The following is an 18,042-nucleotide window of genomic DNA, read 5'->3' on the forward strand; positions in this document are numbered from 1 at the left end:
CTGAGGAGCTCCTAGGAAAGGCTGCTGCTACTGGTTCAAGAGGCACACTGTGAGTCCCTTTACCTGGATTATCCAATTTCACCTTCACTGCAGGCTATGAGGTAGCTGAGGCCATGGAGGAAGAGCGTAAGTAGCAGACCCGAGGCCATCTGGCTGTAAGCAACAGAGCCCGGACTTGATGTCTTGCAGTCTGGTCTGCAGCCTCAGCCCACGGTGGTACTTGCTGCCTCTCATTCTCCGTAGGCGCTCTTGTGAAGAGGGAGGTATGGACTGACTTGCACATTGATCTTAATCTACAGCATCCTGTGGCGAGTCCTTGTTAAAGCCAAGAAACCGTCTCTTCATTTATCCGCGTCGCCACTCGAGGTGTGCGTCGGCCCAGGCACGGCCGTGTGGCCACGAAGAGAACCCAGTGTCAAAAAGCGCTCGCCAGGCACCTCCTGGCCAGCCCGCAGCTCCCAGCAAGGCAGGGAGGAGGCAGCCTGCCGAGATCTCTGGTCACATCTCTACAATACCTTCAGCAGCCCCCAAGGAAACCAGCGTTCTTTCTGTTACTTTGGGTCGGAACACTCGGAGGTGATTGTAGGCAGAAGAGGTAACTTTGACAGCTGACTTGAAGATTGCAAATGGCACAATATACCTTCTGGGTGTGCTTCTCCGACCTGTTGGAATAACCCACTGTGCGCCAAAGCGGGGGCCCGAAGGGAGAAGCAGCGGCACCCGGCGGATAAGTGTGCAGGCTGCCTATGGGTCCACATCTTGCCTCGACGAGCTGTTATGGGCTTGGGCAACTTGCTCCCTCTCTATGTGTCAGTTTCCTCAGCTGTAAAGGAAACATGATGTCATGATGATGGTGGCGTCTCCCTCATGGGCTCGCTGTACATAAACTGTTCCACGGGAGGTACCTGCCATGAGGTCACCCCTCAAAAATGTAAGTTGCCCTTATTAACGGGGAGCTGGAACAGCCTTTCCGAGCACACCCCCTGAGAATGTGAGTGACGCTTCTTTTTCCTTTCCATATAATTTAAGGCTAAGTGGCTAATTTTACTGATTTTCCCAATAGAGAATAATGGAAAAAGACCCGTCCTTTGGCACTCTCCAGTTTACAGCACCTGAAAAGAATTGACAGTCGCGGAAAGCAGAGAGAGAGATGTATAGGTGGGTGTGAGCACTTGTGCGAATTACGCATCTGTTTACGCACCTAGCCTTGAAGCTATTTAAATTAAGACCCTCTCTTTTGATGATAGCTGTGTGTTAGGCAATATTTGCTGAGCCCAGTTCCTGCCATCAATGCAGGACCGAAATGCAAACATACTTGTAAAGTGGAAACACACTTTTATTTCCTAAGGGCCCTGTAATCAGGCAAAAGCTATTCCTTGATCGCATAATTAACCTTAGGAATAGAAGTGTAAACAGCACAATTCATGAATTTGTTAATTGGTCTTCCCTGCTACTGATATTAGCTCGAGTTGATCTGTCATTCGCCTCTGCTGATTATCTTAAGTTTTCTAATTTGGATTTCTTCAGGGTAAGCAGGGGGAAAGAGTGAAGGAAGAGCTTTTTAACAATTTGAGAATATACTGTGGCGACATTTTTTTTTTTTTCTCCTGAGAGGTGGACACAAGCGGAAGGAAGCCCCTCTCTACCTTAGCAGATTCCGACCTCTCGCGACCCAGGTTTCTTTTGGTCTGCGCGGGGATCAGCCAGATCGCCAGTTACCGGTGTGGGAGCCCTCGCCCCTGCCCCCCGGCCCGCCGCCCGCCCCCTGGCCCGGGCAGCAGAAACAGAAAACAACCAGTAATGCTCAGCGGCAGTCATGCTTCCGGGACTCTGAATCTCAGTCTAATTTGGTCCTAATTTATTTTTCCCATTGCAGTGGCTCCTGAGCTGAGCAGAAGGAAACAGAAAACACTGGGCGGGTGTCGGCTCGGGCTCTGCGGTGGGAGGGGCTGTGCGGTGAGAGGCCTCGGTGAGCACGGAGCCAGAATCCATCCCTCTCCTAGGACTTGTAAAGAATCATGCTCGCCGAAGCAGGGGACCGGGGGCCTGAGAGGAGACGCAGCGACACAGCATTTCGCTCCTCGGCGTTTCTCTTCCCACGTGGCACACCTAGGTGGGGCCTCGGGCTGATTTCCAGAAGCAGCAAACCGACACTTCAGAGATTCTTTCCTTAGAGCCCTTCTCATGAAACAGTCGCTTAATCGAATTAGACACCGGGCCTCTGAATGCTTGCTGTTTCACAACGACAACGACAAAATTCTCTGAGGGTACCGATGCCAGGGCCTGATCTGTTCACACATACTTTAAAGTCGAGGATGCCTTCCCGAATAGTCACTGATAACTTCAGAAAACTTCAACAAACAACTGATTTTAGATGACAAATTTTGGTCAAATATCTCTTTAAAAAAAAAGAAAAAATTTGCTAGTGGTCCTTTTAGTTACTTTGAAACCTCCAGGAATCTTTCTGGGAAAGTCAAGGTCACCAACCAGAAAGCCGCAGTGATACAAACACGAATGAATAAATAGCCCGTGGCTACTGGGCCTACATTCCACTCACTACCAAATGCAGAAATGAATATCTGTGGTTTTGGGGGCTTTGTGTTCAGAGGATCCGCCTGTCTGTCATTTAGACCTTAGGACTCAGCCGGAAGAGCTGAGCTGACAGCAGCAAGCCCCTGCCCCGGCCCCCCCAATCCTATGGGCCTCTGAGGCTTATGCTGGTTCTAGAACCTTTAGAGAGAGCAGCCAGGGCAGATGAAGACTCCATAAGCAATGCCGATGACTATTTTAGGCAGGTTTGGAAGGTCAGGAATGACACACACCCTGTCACAGCTGGGCTGGGTACCACGCACTTCCCAGGTATGAAAAAAGCCTGGCATCAGGAGAATTAGGCACTCACCTTCAGCAGACCTAATATCGGCACAAAGGAAGTTCTGCCAGCTCATCGCTTCTGTTCTACTGGCCCCACTTTGGCCTCTTTGAAATTTTGATCTAGAATTTTAAGGGAAAAAATAGAGTTTTCGAAAGAGATACCCCTTAACTTCACTTTATGAAAAGGTCAGTCATTTTCATTCTCCTGAGAAGTATTTCCAGGTGGAGAAAATGCATAAGATACCTGGTGGGAGAATTTGGAAGTAAAACCCATGCTAGTTAGAAAGAGATGATGGGAAAAAGTCGAGGAGGAAAGAGGGGCTATGTCCTTGGGCCTCGGAAGCGGCTAATCCTCCTGATGTGAGATACATAGGGCTACCATAGGGTTTGTCCACCGGCACATGCTTACATCAGAGCCTGAAGTCTAAAGCTCTAGGTCCGACTAGTTCCGATCTTAATTTAATTTTCACCCTGAGACTATATTAAGAGCTCACGAGCCAGAGACTGTGCTAAGAATCATCTATGCAGCCCTTCTGCAGCCTAATGAGAGGCGATTATTATTGGGGCCCCTTTTACAGAAAAAAAAAAAAAAGAAGAGACTAAGAGAACCGAGGTAATCCACCCCCACACGGCCCCGTCCTAACCTCTCCTTTGCTGTGAAACTCTTCCAGAAGGATCACTCGTTTTGTGCCGAGACTGCGTGACTCACGGTGACTAGCTAGGGCAATGCCTTGTTATGGACACTCACTAGCATGAGAAAAGAAATGTCATTATTTCTGAAAAATGCCATAATGATTTTTTTTTTGGCCTTCCATTAAGAAATATGTATTTTTAGCCAAGTCATGCAAAAGAGGGAACCATGTCAAAATGCAGCTCCCACCTCCTTCCCCCACACAAAGGCAAACGGTAGTAACCCTTTTGGGTAATTCTTCCGACGTGCATCCCTTATCCTTTTATGCTTATCCTCTTATTTCTTAGGGGTTTTTTTTTTTCATTTTAGACATTAATAACTTCTAATTATAGCAGATGAGGATTTAACTCTTTCTCTCTACTCCACTTCCCTCCTCTCCCCTACGTAAATTTTAGCAACATCATTAATCAGCATTTATATTTTTATGGCTACATAAAGATGGTGTGGCGCGGGGCTCAATAGTGCACTATGCTTGTGTTTTGTCACATACTATTTTGAATGAATAACTGCCTCATTTTTATCTGTTGCATAACTTTTCATATACTGAAACTTAAAAAATGTTTTTTAAATGCATCATCAGATGTCCTGAATACTCAGAAGCCTTTTCTCTAAATGCTCTGTCATGATAGTAAGATGATTTAATTATCTTGGGGCCTTTCTTCTAAGGCCCTCCTGCTAACACCCCAGCTTGCGCCTCCTGAGCACAAATGCCTGCCTATCGTTCTAGAACTCCACCCTTCCGGAAGTCTCGCAGAGCTCCTCTTCCATATTAAGCTTGACATGCTTGCCTGCAAGACAGTCACCAATTCCTTCATCGCTAGTGGCAGTGATCATACTCAAGATGGCCCCCATTCGCTGAGCACGTCTTTAGCCGAGCACTGTGCCAGGTGCTGCACGTTATCTCATGTAATATTCACAACCGTCATTTTCTCTTTTACAGATGATGAAAGAGGTTCAGATTTAAATAATCTTCCAGAGTCACACAAGTGGTGGTGGAGATGGAATTTGAACACAACTGTCTTTTTCATTAATAATAGTACTAATAATACCAATAATGATAATAATGACTGCTAACATTTACCGAGGATGTTCTATGTACCAATCTAGCCTCTCATGACTTGCTCCTCGTTTGCCTAGTGATCTCAGAAAAAAGGAGATCGGCATTACCAAGGCGTCAGTAATTTGCTATAATCTTTATCATTTTATATATTCATTTTTCAATCTATTTTGTTTTTCCTTTACTTTAAGAGGGTTCTTAAGTTAGTTTGTAAGCTTCTGGTTCCCCAAACCCAGACCTATTTCTTACCAAAGGTGCAGGCAGTTTTACTTTTTAACCTCTGTACCTTCTTGTGTCCTTGTTGGATTTACTTAAGCCAGACTCACTCTACAGGAATAGAGGCCATCCTCAGACTGTAAGGCTCACAGTGGCAGGCTACTACGCTGTCTTGCTGATTGCGTTTAGTAAGGTCTAAGGGTTTCGTAAATTCTTAACAGGCTTCATTAGTGTAAGTGTAAAAAGTCTTGCAAGTAACTTTCCTCCTGTGGTGAGTTGTGGTTTGATGTTTCCTTTATATAATCTATGACCCCTCTAGAAAAAGGGTGTATTGGCAGCATATTTTGGTCTGTAATATCTGAACTTTTGATGTGCAAGAATGATTTCAACGTAATTTTTCTTTTGCAGAGCATCACTGCTGAAGGAAAATAAAGCCCAAAGATAAACAGCTTTCTTAGGTTTTGCCACAATAGATTTTCTAAAGCAAAGAATGAAACATCAAAATGTCCACTCAGTGGTTCCTTGTCCATAAAAATTCTGAGGAAAATCAGACCATCTGAAATAGAAACTGCTATTTTTATACTCAGTTGCAAATTGGTAAGTTGCCAGCCTTTCTTCTCAGCAATGAGTCTTCCTAGGAACTGGATCTAGAATTCATTTAGAATTTTTACATTGGGGAAAGGTGCATTCTGAGTCTTTTCAGCTTTTGATGCTTTCTCTTTCCATGAAGAACCTTTGAAATAGCTTTCTGATCTTTTTGGCCTCCTCCACCTACAAAGAGAAGGTGGCAAAGGGATAAATTTGGCAAGAGCCTCACTGATTTGGGCATCACTAGCATTAATTGAATGGATAATGAGACATGTTGGCTATTGAACAATGCCATACTATTTGTTTGTAATTCAAATCAATGACTAGGCGCACTCTCAGTAAAGGGAACCGGGTGCAGCCACGTTGGATCTAACTTAGCCTATCTCCTGGGCAATAGAAAATGCCAAAATCACAGCCTGTGCATCGACTTTTCAGATCGCCATACGGTTGCTTTATGTAGGACTCCAAGAGCACTGTGCGAACACACACGTGACATCCTCTTCACACCCAGAGGCCACTGATCCATCGTGGAAGACTTCAGACGTCTTCTCTCAGCCACCAACGCCTTCCCTTGATATGGCCCATTCCTTTTTGTTTGTTTCACGAAGCGTGTTAAGGCTTAAGGGAAATGAGGCTTGTTCCCAGGTTCCAATGTATTCTTGTATCTGTGTACACACACACAGCCTTCGGAATGCCGTAGGCAGGGAGCATTAGAACCTGTATCAGAAGCATTTATTCAAATTCATCCGTTGGCAACGCTAAACCCTTTTTTACTATCAGTAGAATTACAAATGGTGCTACAAAACGGGAGGTTCTCCTAGAATTGCTGTAAGGGACAAGGCTGAATCCTTTATTGACTGAAGAACCAGATGGAGTATAGGTTACAGTCCTGATCTCTGGGGGTGGGGGATGACTGACTAACAGGAAAATGAACGAAGCTGTGTCTGAGGGAAGGAATCAAAAAATGGGATGGGGATCTCCTCCTGCTCTGCAAAGCTGCTTGTTTCTGATTCGACATTGAATGGAAGGCGTCACAGGGGTGAGGGTGGAGCCGGGCGGGCTCCTTCAAGGCGTCTTCTCCCCTCCCGCTCACTGGCTTCGTTTCACGACGTGCAGGGAGTGCACCATGGAACAGCGTGTGGAAAGCGAGGCGCCGCCCGGGTCTGGGGAGGCCGCCCTTGATCCCCGTTTCACTTCATGGAAGAGAAAAGCACAGAGGTCTTTTTTGTCGTCGTTTGATTGTAGCCTCTAATCAGTTCAGAGAAATAGGAGAATTTATAACAGACTAGCTTAAAAGGTCTAAAGAAAATTGCTTAAAAGTTCATACAAATAATTAAATTTCAGTTATTTCTTGAAATTAAATAGGTAGGTTGAAACACTTATGTACCCAACAGCTGTGATGAGACAGAGGGGGAGGAGGGAGGGAGGGGGGAGAGGGAAGGGGGGAGAGAGAGAGAGAGAGAGAGAGAGAGAGAGAGAGAGAGAGAGAGAGAGAGAGAGAGAGAGAGAGAGAGAAGGAGAGCGCATGCTCCCGAAGCGTTTGCTTTGGGCTTTTACGGGTTACTTCAGTGTCCTAATTTTAGCATTAGTTTCAGGCAGTGTTTGATCTTTGGGAACTTGTGACATCTAAATGTGGGGGCTGCCTATATTCTGATATGAAAAGTTAAAAAATTCACCATTACAGAGGGTGAATTTCTTCATTAAGCAGGCTTCCCTTCATGACCTTTCTTACTTTAATGACAATATCTTTAGAGTGAGGTTAACATTTCCCCTTTCAAGAACAGATCCACTGTAATAAAGATTATTCATTTATTCATAAAGTAATATTCAATGGACAGCTAAGTATATATACAAAACCGCCAATAGGTGCTCAATACCAGTCTATCTCACAAGGGTTCTGTAAGACTCACATGAGAAATTTGTGTGACTCCACTTTAAAACATGTAAATTGCTATATATAGAGAAATGCTATTTTTATCACATACCAGAATGATCCGTGAGCACACTCAACTGTTCCCAGATATAGAAAGTTACCTGGGCCTACTGTCTTAGTTTTGATAGTCGCTGCTATTTATTGAACTCTAAGCGCCATCAGCGTGCGGTACGCTTTATAGCCCCTACGGCATCCTCAGGAGGCGGGTATTCCCCACACGCTACATGGGGAAACATGAGGTCAGAAAAATCCGATGAAGGTCCCATCACTAGAAAGTAGTGGAACGAGAGCTTGAATTCAGGCCTATTTGTCTACAAAGCCTGTGAACTCATCCTATTCTATTCTACGAATGTACGTTTGTTTTTAAAGATGATGTTTTTCTTCAGTTATAATACAGTTATGCCACATTTATATTATGAAAACTCAAGACTACCAAACAGAGTCACAGCTTTTTCCTAATCATTGAGAGCCGTCAACGCGAACAGCAATCTTGGCTCCAGGCCCTGCCCTGGTTCCCCCTCGGTACTTCACGGCCTAACAGACGTTTGCCTGTGTTTTTGTGTTTTTTCTGACTTTTCCTTTAACCTGTCACTTCCCCCTGATGTTCTAGTGCCTGGAATGTGCTATGGACTAATAAACCGAAGAACCAAACATGCTGGAACAGCATCTAAGTAAGCAGCCTCAAAGCTGTGTCCATAACTCACCCGGTGAGCTAGTTTAAATGTAGATTCTTGGGCCCCCTTCTAGATGCTCTGATTTAGTAATTTGGGGAGAGCGAGGCCCAAGAATTGCGGCCCTATGAGTAATGAACACATTTTGTGAGAAATGTATTCATTAAGTAGCGTCCGTTTTTATCTATGGCTTGAGTAGTTGAGATGCTGGATGTTATATATATATATTACTAATACACACATACATCCATACATATGCATGTATAGAGGGGAGGGAGAGAGAACCTGCCATTTGAGAGGCTGCTGAATTTGAATAACTGACTTCATTTTTTTCACTTACATTAGATGCATTAAATAAAATAGTGACAGAAGAGTCTGAAAGTACCACAAAAATGACTTAACTTTTTCTAAAACCTTGCTTTAGTTTGTCGAAATTCTATGTTTCTTTCTTCTTAAACTCTGGTGCTTGCTAGTTAACCTCCGGCAAATCACCTAACCAGTCTGAGCCACAGTCGTGCCCCCATCTTTAAAATGGAGATGAGAGAATACAGCAGGTCCTTGAATAATGTCGTTTTGTTCAATGTCGTTTCATTTTACCATTGACGAGGTACCATAGGAACTTCACTCTTGTTTCTTTTCTATCCATTAACCTGTGATAAAACTGGTTTCATTCTGTCATATTGCTTCAGTTTGCAGAACCGATCGACACGACGCTGTTAAGTGAGGACTTCTTGTACTTACCTCAGAGGGATGGTGAGAATGGATAACGCATAGAAAGTTCCTGATAAGTATGCAATATGTGGTTCGACTTTCAAAAATGAACTTTTTATAGGAATTCTAGTTGTAACTATCACAGGAATTTTGTAACTCTGTGAGGGACCCAGATTTCATATTTGCACATCCCAGAAATCTGCATTCGCAACACATGATTCTCACGTTAGCTGTGTAAAACAGGCCGGGAAGGACATGCTACCGGGAATGCAGAGAAGCCAAGACTTTGCTGTTTTAAATATTAGGCAAAACTTAAATATTTATAATGAAGCATCATTACCTCGGTGGAAGAAACAGGCATACTAACATGAAAAAACACATTTTATTGCACTTAAGTTATAAGAAAATAAAATTTCTAAGTGAATCAAACCATAGACACAATCCCTTTAAAGGTTGTTTTCCTCCATCATGTCAGGTTGTTACATAACTAAAATTAACCAACTTGAATCTGATTGTTTTAAATCAGACTATAAATAAAACAAACAAAAAAAATAAACAGGAGGAGGAAAAAAAGATCGCCTAGGATACAGTGTTAAACCACTTTCACAGTTCAGCTTGAGTTGTGGCTCTTGGAGAATGAGGCAAACCATTTGACTTTTTCATTCATTTCATTTGTTTGCATGTGACGCCTTTACTACAAAAACTGAATCGTTTCTGCTTTGTCAGTTACTCAGAGCAATAAAACTGTAACAGTTGTTTTCCCAAATACTGTAAAACACTAAGACTGACCAGCAACTTTATTTTAATTTTGTGTTTTATATATTTTTAAAATCTTGTCAGTTTTATTATGTACGTTCATCCATTCACCACAGCCCTCAAAAAGAAAAGTTTCTCCACGGAACAGGCAGCAATAGCTCTGTTCCAAGGAATGTGTTTTAATTTTTGCCCAGATAAAAGAAAATAAGCTTTGCACACACTCTCAATTCTTTACTTGCAGGCAAACTTCACTCTTTATTATCTGAAACTCTCCCATTCTCAGCCTCTTAGAGGCACAGATGGTTCAAGTTTCAGTGGCAAAAGTCTTTTTTCCGTAACCAAACTAGAGCAAATTTGGAATTCAGTCTGGGACTAAAACGTCACAGCAGAAAAAAAATAAAAAAAAATAATTTGCTTTTTTTCTTTCTTTCATTTAGCAGCATAAATAAGTTTGGCCACTGGGAGTACAGTACAGGGGTGGGACAACAATCCCATATTTGAAGACCTACTTCTAGCACCAGCATCAAGAATTAAATCCATCTCAGGACTCACAGAACCCAGGACAACTTGCCACCTTTCAGCAATATATGCACTGAAGAGTGTATGTGGAAGCGACAGTAAGTAGATTAACAGAGGCTAATACTGTGATTGATTGACATTGGCAATGGTTGGCAAAAAAAAAAAAAAAAAAAAAAAGCTTTTTCATGATAACTGTACAAAAACAATTCACAGTAATATTTTTTTTTTTTTAGCTTTTCCGCTCCAGAAAAATGACTTTTGTTGCAGATGCTCTCTAATCAAAGTCAACCAGTACTTGTTTTGATGTTATTGCAGCTCCTTTCTAGGTCTCAGTGGTAAGAGAACAGACTCACGGAATCTGGAACGATGTTTCAGCATTAACACAGCCCAATGACCACTGGAGAAGAAAATAAAGAAATAATTGCACCTGGTTTGATTTAGAAAGTCGTTGCGAAGCTGCCCTCAGTCAGAGGTGGAGCCTTTCCCGCAGAGACAGCAGACGCCTCTCCTGTCAGTTCTGGCTTGTCGTCTCTTCCCCGTTTCCTCTTAGTCTGTAGGTCTTTTCACTCTGTTGCCCCAAGCCAACATCCTGCACCACTGAGAACAAGGGATTTTTTTTCTTTTTCTTTTTTTTTTCCTTTTTTTCTTTTTGCTTTTCTTTTTTCTTTTTCTTTTTTTTTTTTTCTTTTTTGCAGGGGGGAGGGCAGGGAGTATATCGTCTACACATTTGGACAAACTCATCTTTTCTGCTCTTCACTTCATGTCCACATCAAAGTCCAGCACCAGCAGCTTGGTTTCTTCCGTCCCGTTCCGGCTCCCGACCGCGCACACCAGCTTTGTGTTCGAGGCTCTGATCCGCCACACGACTCCCCCGCTCCCCCCACTCTCCAATGTGACTAGGTTACGAATAAATTCACCCGTTTTCAAGTCCCATAGTTTTACAGTTCCATCATCTGAGCTGGTAATTACAAAGTTCTTGTTGAACTGTAAACAGGTCACAGCACTCTGATGCTTGTTGGGACCTAGGCAAAACCAAACGAATTCAATTACTGGTTGGAAATCATGGCTTTGGGTTAGTTACACTGTAATTTGTAGACTTCTACATTAGAAGATAAAATAAATGAAATATTTTAAATGCCACATATTTAGAAACTGCATTCTGAGTATTTTAGGATCAGCGGGAATGTAAGAAAATCTGGTAGCTGTTTGTAACTGAAACATTAATTTTCAAGAGTGCTGTCTTCCAAGAAGCTTGGTTAGCTACCAGGCACACACATTTTGTTTTCTGGCTGTACGAATGAGAGCTTTTCTTAGGGATGCTACAGACAGCTCAGCTTCATGTATTCTGCTGATGGACAAACGGGCGTAAGAGATCAGCCTACCACTTTGAACTGACCAGTCAAGGGCAAAGGCTGAATGGACACCATTCCAAAGCTCTGAGGAAGGGACAAAACCAATGAGTAAAAAGCTGCAATACAGCCCACCTGATAGCCTCACTGAAAAGAGGGGGAAAACAAAAAACAAAAAAAACCACTTTCTGAGGGCTCTGACCACTAAAAACAGTTAATCATGACCTAAGAAGTTAACACTGTTATGCCTCATTTACTGATAGTGGTGTTTACATTTTTCTTCCTCTATTTGAGTGGGCACTATCATTCCTTTCCATCCTAGTTAAACAGATGGTTAAGGGTCTAAGTTGAAGCCAAAGCAATTTGCTATCAAAGATGCTTTTTGTTTTTTGTTTTAGCAAGACGGCTCTTTAATTTAAAATGGCACTAAAAATTAAAAGTAAAAAGAGCACTGAAAAAATAAAATGAGTACGTTGCTTCTATGATATAGCCAACATCTTTTTCACATTGTGTTTTATGATTAGATAGAGTTAACTGTACATGTTAGAAGTGATTAAACAATTTTATATTAAAAACACAATTTAAAACACATTGTCAAGAGTAGCCTAGTTTTGTTAAGTCAGAGTGGAAATGCTCATAAACTTATCCAAAACAAGCATATTCATTTTGCATAAGGTTAATCCTTTTTGTGACATAAAAGCTCCATATTTCTCTAATTTTTAACAAATACAACTAACAGTGAGTATCCAGTACTTACCTTGCAATGTTTGTAAACACTGTCCTGTTTTGATATCCCAGATTTTAACTGTAGAATCTGCATTCCCAGAGACAAGAATATTGTCTTTGAGTTCCATTCCACTTGTTAGCGACTGGTGTCCCGTCAACGTGTGAATGCAATTCCCTGTCTCCACGTCCCAAACTCGGATTGATGTATCAAGAGATCCACTCACCACATGGATGCCATCAAACTACAACAGACACAGTTTATTAAACTAGAAGTATAGACATTCTTGATATTATTTATTGACCTTAACCTAATTGGGGAGGGAGTAGAGCATGGGAAACAGGTAATGCCAGGAACAAAATGAGGTACTAGGATAAATTGTATGTAATGAAGCAACCCTACAGTGCATGTTCTTGGCTCCCATCCCAAATGCTCATTTTATGACTAGTGGCTTCAAACTAGACGCAAAAAGAATTAAAAAAAAATCCCTAAAATGTACATATTATTTTCAGATCATCTGGTCACACATAACAGCTCCATACTATCGAAAATTCAGCAAAGACCGCCATTTGAGTTTTATTGCTCGATAGGAAGCTGAAACGAGTGACCCAGCCCGTGATAAAGGGTGTACTCATCAATACCTGAGGCACGAAAAGGGCTAGACAACATTCACGATGCTTTAGAGTTCTGCTAAAAGTCATACACAAAATTTCATTTACAATAACCTAATGCTAATTAGGAAATGTGCCAACAGATAATTACATCTGGAATTAGAAGAGGTGGCATTTTGATAACAAAAGATAGCTATATAGCAACCCCTTTTCTTGCTTCCCAGCTATATTGAAAGCCAATAAATATCTATTAATTCCCAGGTCTATAATTCCCAGGTCTATAATAATGTTGCTACCTCTTTTCTCAATCTAATGGTTTATTTAAATGAGAAGATTATATTCTTTACAATTCTGAGCATATCACAAAACATAAAAACAAGTGCAGCCAATTACTTCTCCTCCAAATTCATGACTTTTTCTAAGTTAACAAACATCTTTATTATGTGTCAGTATTTCATGACATAGACAGTATTCTGTCAATTAAGAAACAAATATCCCAAGAATGGAACTGTCAGAGACTGAGAACAGAACTGATTATCCTAATTTGCTGATCACTAATGGGCAATGATACCTGGTAAATAAACTATGTAAGTAACAGGACATATTTTTTAATTGGAATGCTATCTTTCGGAAAATAAAACCTATTTTCTAAACTTGCTATTAATCTAATTATTGATCTCAAAATATGACAATCTATTCAAGGTTACTAGGTTTAAATGCAAACAAAAAATTCAGTTTTGTCCAATGTACTTCCCTGCGACTACCTATCAGCAGCCCTGCGAGAGCACGCAGCCTTGTGCAGCAAGGCTCCACTTCCCCCTTGCACGGGGACGAAATCACAATTACATGGCCCATCGACTCCGCTATCAAGGCAAAGGGGCTGCTTTTGGTCAAATTAATCCTCTACTAATGAGTTTATTAAAATCCAGGTTATTCTCCTCTGAGACTCTCTACCCATTAATTAATATAGGAAAACTTAGGGCTCTCAAGTCCCAGGTTCCAAGACAAATATTTGTATTTTAGAGGGAAAATGGATGATAGAAAACTGAAACAAATCATAAAAATAATTTCAAAATGTATGCTTCTTCATGCCAGTTTTAAAGTATGTATAAAGAGAAGGATAGTTCATCTTTTGGGGGCTGTATTGAATCAACAATTTGACAGTGGTTATCTGAGTAAAACTATCTTATGATTCATCAGTAAAGCATCTGAGGGATATGAGAGCGATAATCTCTTACCTGTAATGAATAGACTCTATTAGTATGCCCCTGCAGCGTGTGTAGACAGGTCTCAGTCTCTGGATCCCACACCTTCACCATAAAATCATACGCTCCACTAACTACCCTCCTGCCATCATACTGAACACAGCGGACCGCGGCTACGTGACCCATCAGCACATGTAAACACTGGCCTGTCTCTATATCCCAAACCCTAAGAGTGGCATCTCGAGAACCGCTAACAACTCTGTCGGGGGAAAACAGAAAAAAAATATATTAGAATGTTTAATAATATGAGAAAACATGATATATTAAAGTCAGTGGTTATTAAAAAATTTTTAAGCAGGAACACCTGTTTTCAAAGAAATCCTATCTGAAGTCTTAAAATATAAATATTACAAAGCTGAGTCACTCTGATTGGGATGAGAAGTTGGGAGCCTAGAATTCTGCCTGTTTGGCTTTGCCAGCCGTGAGGGATCGAGTAGCCCGGGTTCTGTGGAACAGTCTGAAAACTACTGTACTGTACTTTAAAAAGAAGAAAGAGAAGCAGCAACAGCTGCCAGCTCTAAATATATATAATAAGATCTTAATATGTCAGAAATAAAATGCCAATGTACGAAATATGTATGAAATGTAAATGAGAGAAGTCTAGGTAGTAATATTTTGAAAATTTTTAATTTTCTTTTTTATTCTTTATGCCACTCCCTAAAATTTTGATTATGAACACCTATTCCCTTTGTGAGTAAGAAAATTCATTAAATGTTATTCAACAAAACAAATCAGAATTTAAAATTTAAATAGCTAAAAATGTGTGCTTTACTCCATATATTCTGGTAAAATTAACCAGTTTCAGACATGTCTTCAAAGGCTGCGTATGCTTATCTTTACAAATATTCAGGCTATGGGGGCATTAAGACATACAGAGTTTAGAAGATACTTATGTATAGGCAATAGAAATCCCTTAAGAAGTTAAACCAATATTATTAAACTCTTCCGAAGACCAGAGTGATGCAAGTACTGTAGTCACTTTCGAATTACAAAGGAGAGCCGAAAACTCAGGTATCTTTATGTCATTCCTAAGAGATAAAGAAAGGCCATAGTTTCCACATTTGGAAGAGTATAAAATGGAAGCATTGAGGGATTTAAGTTCAAGAACATAATGGAAACTGAAATGCAATGTCTCTTGATACTAATCCCCCAAATTTTAATGGTATACTGCACTGTTCAAAGTAAATTCAAAATACAAATGAAATGGTTCTTTTTTTTCACATATTATCAATCTACTGCGAAATCTGCTTAATGTAATGGTTCTTAATAAAGACTATGCTATGGACAGAATTAAAGGTAAAGACTGGAATAGATTTACTATAAGAACACGTCACAAAAATCTTTTTTGGCGAATGAAGTAGAAATTACATTTGTTTAACGGATACCATGAAGACATGCCACCAGAAGACAGAAAGGACTTTTAATAGGAGGGCTTTGTAGGAGGAGATCAAACAAAGAGCAAAGGCACTGAAAAGAAAAAAGCAAGCAGTCTGGTTTGGCTGAAACTGTTCTGAAAACTGGATAGAGGATTTTGTCCTTAATGCAGTAAGCAACAGAAGACTCCCAAAGGGCAGTGATACTATCATAATTAGTGAAGAGTTCTCTGTCAGCTGTGTAAAAGGTGAGAAGACCAAGTCTGAAAACCATTTCGATAGTTCAGGTGACAGGTAATGAGAGAATAAATTAAAAACCCCAGGCCTCAGCTTTTGCCTAGGATATGATGAAGTGGTGTAGGATGGGTGTGTAATCAGAAAGTCTGGAGACTTGAAGACTGAATAACTGAATTTGTCCCCCTGGCAGAAAATGAATAGCAAAAAAATATATATCTATATATTACTTTTTCAAGATGATGAGTCATCAAAGATGTAGAACAATAAAGTAAGGCGTCATTCAAGATTAGAGAGCAGAGAGTTTCAAGGAGGAAGCCAACAACACTAATAATTGATGAAGAAAATTTAAAGACAACTCTCTATTTTACACCAATATACTACTGCTTTCCTAGTACAGAAACATCTGAAATCTAATAATTAAAGCCTAATTTAAAAACATATTATCACTAGCTATTAGACACAGTAAGTATTATACAATCTGAACTCTACACAAAAGGCCCGAAATTCATATGTGACAGAGGAAGAATTCCCAATCACTATGGGATTTTCCCCTCACCTCTTTTCATGGAGATGCATACAACGAACAGTGGAAGTATGCCCATACAACGTGTGTATACACTCTCCAGTCTCTGCATTCCACACTTTGAGAGTCCGATCCGTAGATCCACTAATGATGATATTGTCTCTCATCTGCGATGACCAGACTCCACCTGTGTGTCCCACTAATGTCCTCAGACACTGCAAAAACACTTAAGATGATTACTTTTGCATAGAAAGAAAAATGATTTAAATAACAGTTCAGTGGCTCATTAAAATTTGGAGTAAAGTTATTTACCCAATTTGTTTGGCATATCGGAAAATATTTTTCACATCAATATAACATGACCCCATCATTATTTATTGCTTTATTTATTCAGTAGCATTATATTATACAAGCACACACACAATTGAGGAAAAAGTATGTAGAAAGTAAACTCTTCTCATTAAGTTATGAAGCTCCAGCCTGGCCTCTTTGATGAAATAAGACTAAAACTGCAACTTGGTTTCTTCCCTGGGAATGGATTCAATGAAAGAATGCCAAGAGTGTTGGGTGTGGCTACATACCACATTTCATCGAGGCAGTAGTTGGGAGCCAGGCAAGGTACTTTCAGGCAAGTAAAGACAGACGTTAAAGCCCTGAAGCCAATCCAAAACTAACGTTAAATTGTGGAAATATGAAGCTGCTTTAAAAATTTTTAACATTTGACTTGGAATATTAGAAAATTCTTGCCCAAGAATCAACATGCTATAGGACATTTCAAAAGACATAGATTTTCCCCCGCAACACCTTCTTTTGTTATTTTTTAAATGGTTTATTACTTAATTCATAAAAATATTCTCCATTGGACAGACAAAAGTATTCACTAAAAACTAGTAAAGTACAAACAATGTCGTATGCGGTGAAGCTGATTGCTTGGACTCTTTTTTCTTCCAGCTCCTATTTAAATACCTAGTCTGCCTAATTTCCACCCCAGAGGGTTTGAGATGAGTCTAAATTAACATGATTTACTTAACTTTTAAACTGTAAGTAGGTTATCAACAAAGCAGTTTACAAGGGAAAACAAATATCCCTCGATGACATTTTTGGAAAAGATTAAAAAGGAAGGAGATATAATTTAGATGGTTAAAAAGGTAGAAAAAATTAAGACAAGAAAAAGATAAAGCACATCTGTAAGATCTTAAATTAGATAAATCACAGAGCTATGTACATAACCTATTTAAGTGAAGAAGAAACTAATGACAACCCTATCATGATAAGCATCATCTTTCTGCCAAAGAAGAAGCTAAATTAGAAACTCTGATATTTACTATCAAAGTAAGGGTCAAAAATGAATCCTTGTTTTTTTTTTTATTTTCACTGGTTGATCCTTGCAAAGATATAGACAAAATAGTGACTTTGTGAAGCGCAGAAAGAAGTAAACTCACTTTGCCTGTGACTGCTGACCAAACTTTTAAAGTGTTGTCATCAGAACCACTAACTATCCGGTTACCACAAAACTGTAAGCATGTAATCACATGATCATCATGTCCTTTCAGCACCTGCAAGACAGATGTACAAATTAAATTATGTTTTTTAAAATACTGGTGAAAAGAAAAACGAAACCATAAATAGGAACAGTAATCTGTAGTCTACGTCTAGAATTAAAATTCATATAAAATATGAAGTATCATCACTCCTGACTGATGGATCAAGTATTAAACATTTTATTGTTTTTATATCCTTTATTTATACTTGAGACATCAATTATTAAAATTTTACTGAGTCAAGATTTCATAAAGGTGGTTCAAACACAAATGTATTTTATAATCACCTATTTTATCTGCTCAAATCAAAATAGGCATCTAAGTTTTGCAATTTGGACACACAAAAACAAAAGCACCAATTAACTAGGAAGACGAGAGTAACAATAATTATCAACTCTTTAAACTT

At 40.1% G+C, this 18,042-nt stretch overlaps 1 protein-coding gene across 6 annotated transcripts in view; it reads right to left on the reverse strand.

Annotated features, from left to right (window-relative positions):
* Positions 1–9,101: 9,101 nt before the first annotated feature.
* FBXW7 (F-box and WD repeat domain containing 7) overlaps positions 9,102–18,042 on the reverse strand; it is a 171,275-nt gene continuing 162,334 nt past the window's right edge. For all 6 annotated transcript variants that reach the window (XR_001596916.2, XM_016144577.2, XM_016144576.2 and 3 more), the window contains 5 exons: positions 17,538–17,651; positions 16,129–16,310; positions 13,936–14,161; positions 12,120–12,330; positions 9,102–11,035 (listed from right to left, as the gene is read on the reverse strand). Coding sequence is in view for 5 of the 6 variants with exons in the window: in XM_016144577.2 (XP_016000063.1) it covers positions 10,767–11,035; positions 12,120–12,330; positions 13,936–14,161; positions 16,129–16,310; positions 17,538–17,651 (1,002 nt within the window). In the remaining variant the exon portion in view is untranslated. The remainder of the gene's footprint in view (positions 11,036–12,119; positions 12,331–13,935; positions 14,162–16,128; positions 16,311–17,537; positions 17,652–18,042) is intronic.

The sequence above is a fragment of the Rousettus aegyptiacus genome, unplaced genomic scaffold (genome assembly GCF_014176215.1).
Source record: "Rousettus aegyptiacus isolate mRouAeg1 unplaced genomic scaffold, mRouAeg1.p scaffold_m13_p_16, whole genome shotgun sequence".
NCBI classification, from domain to species: Eukaryota; Metazoa; Chordata; class Mammalia; order Chiroptera; family Pteropodidae; genus Rousettus; species Rousettus aegyptiacus.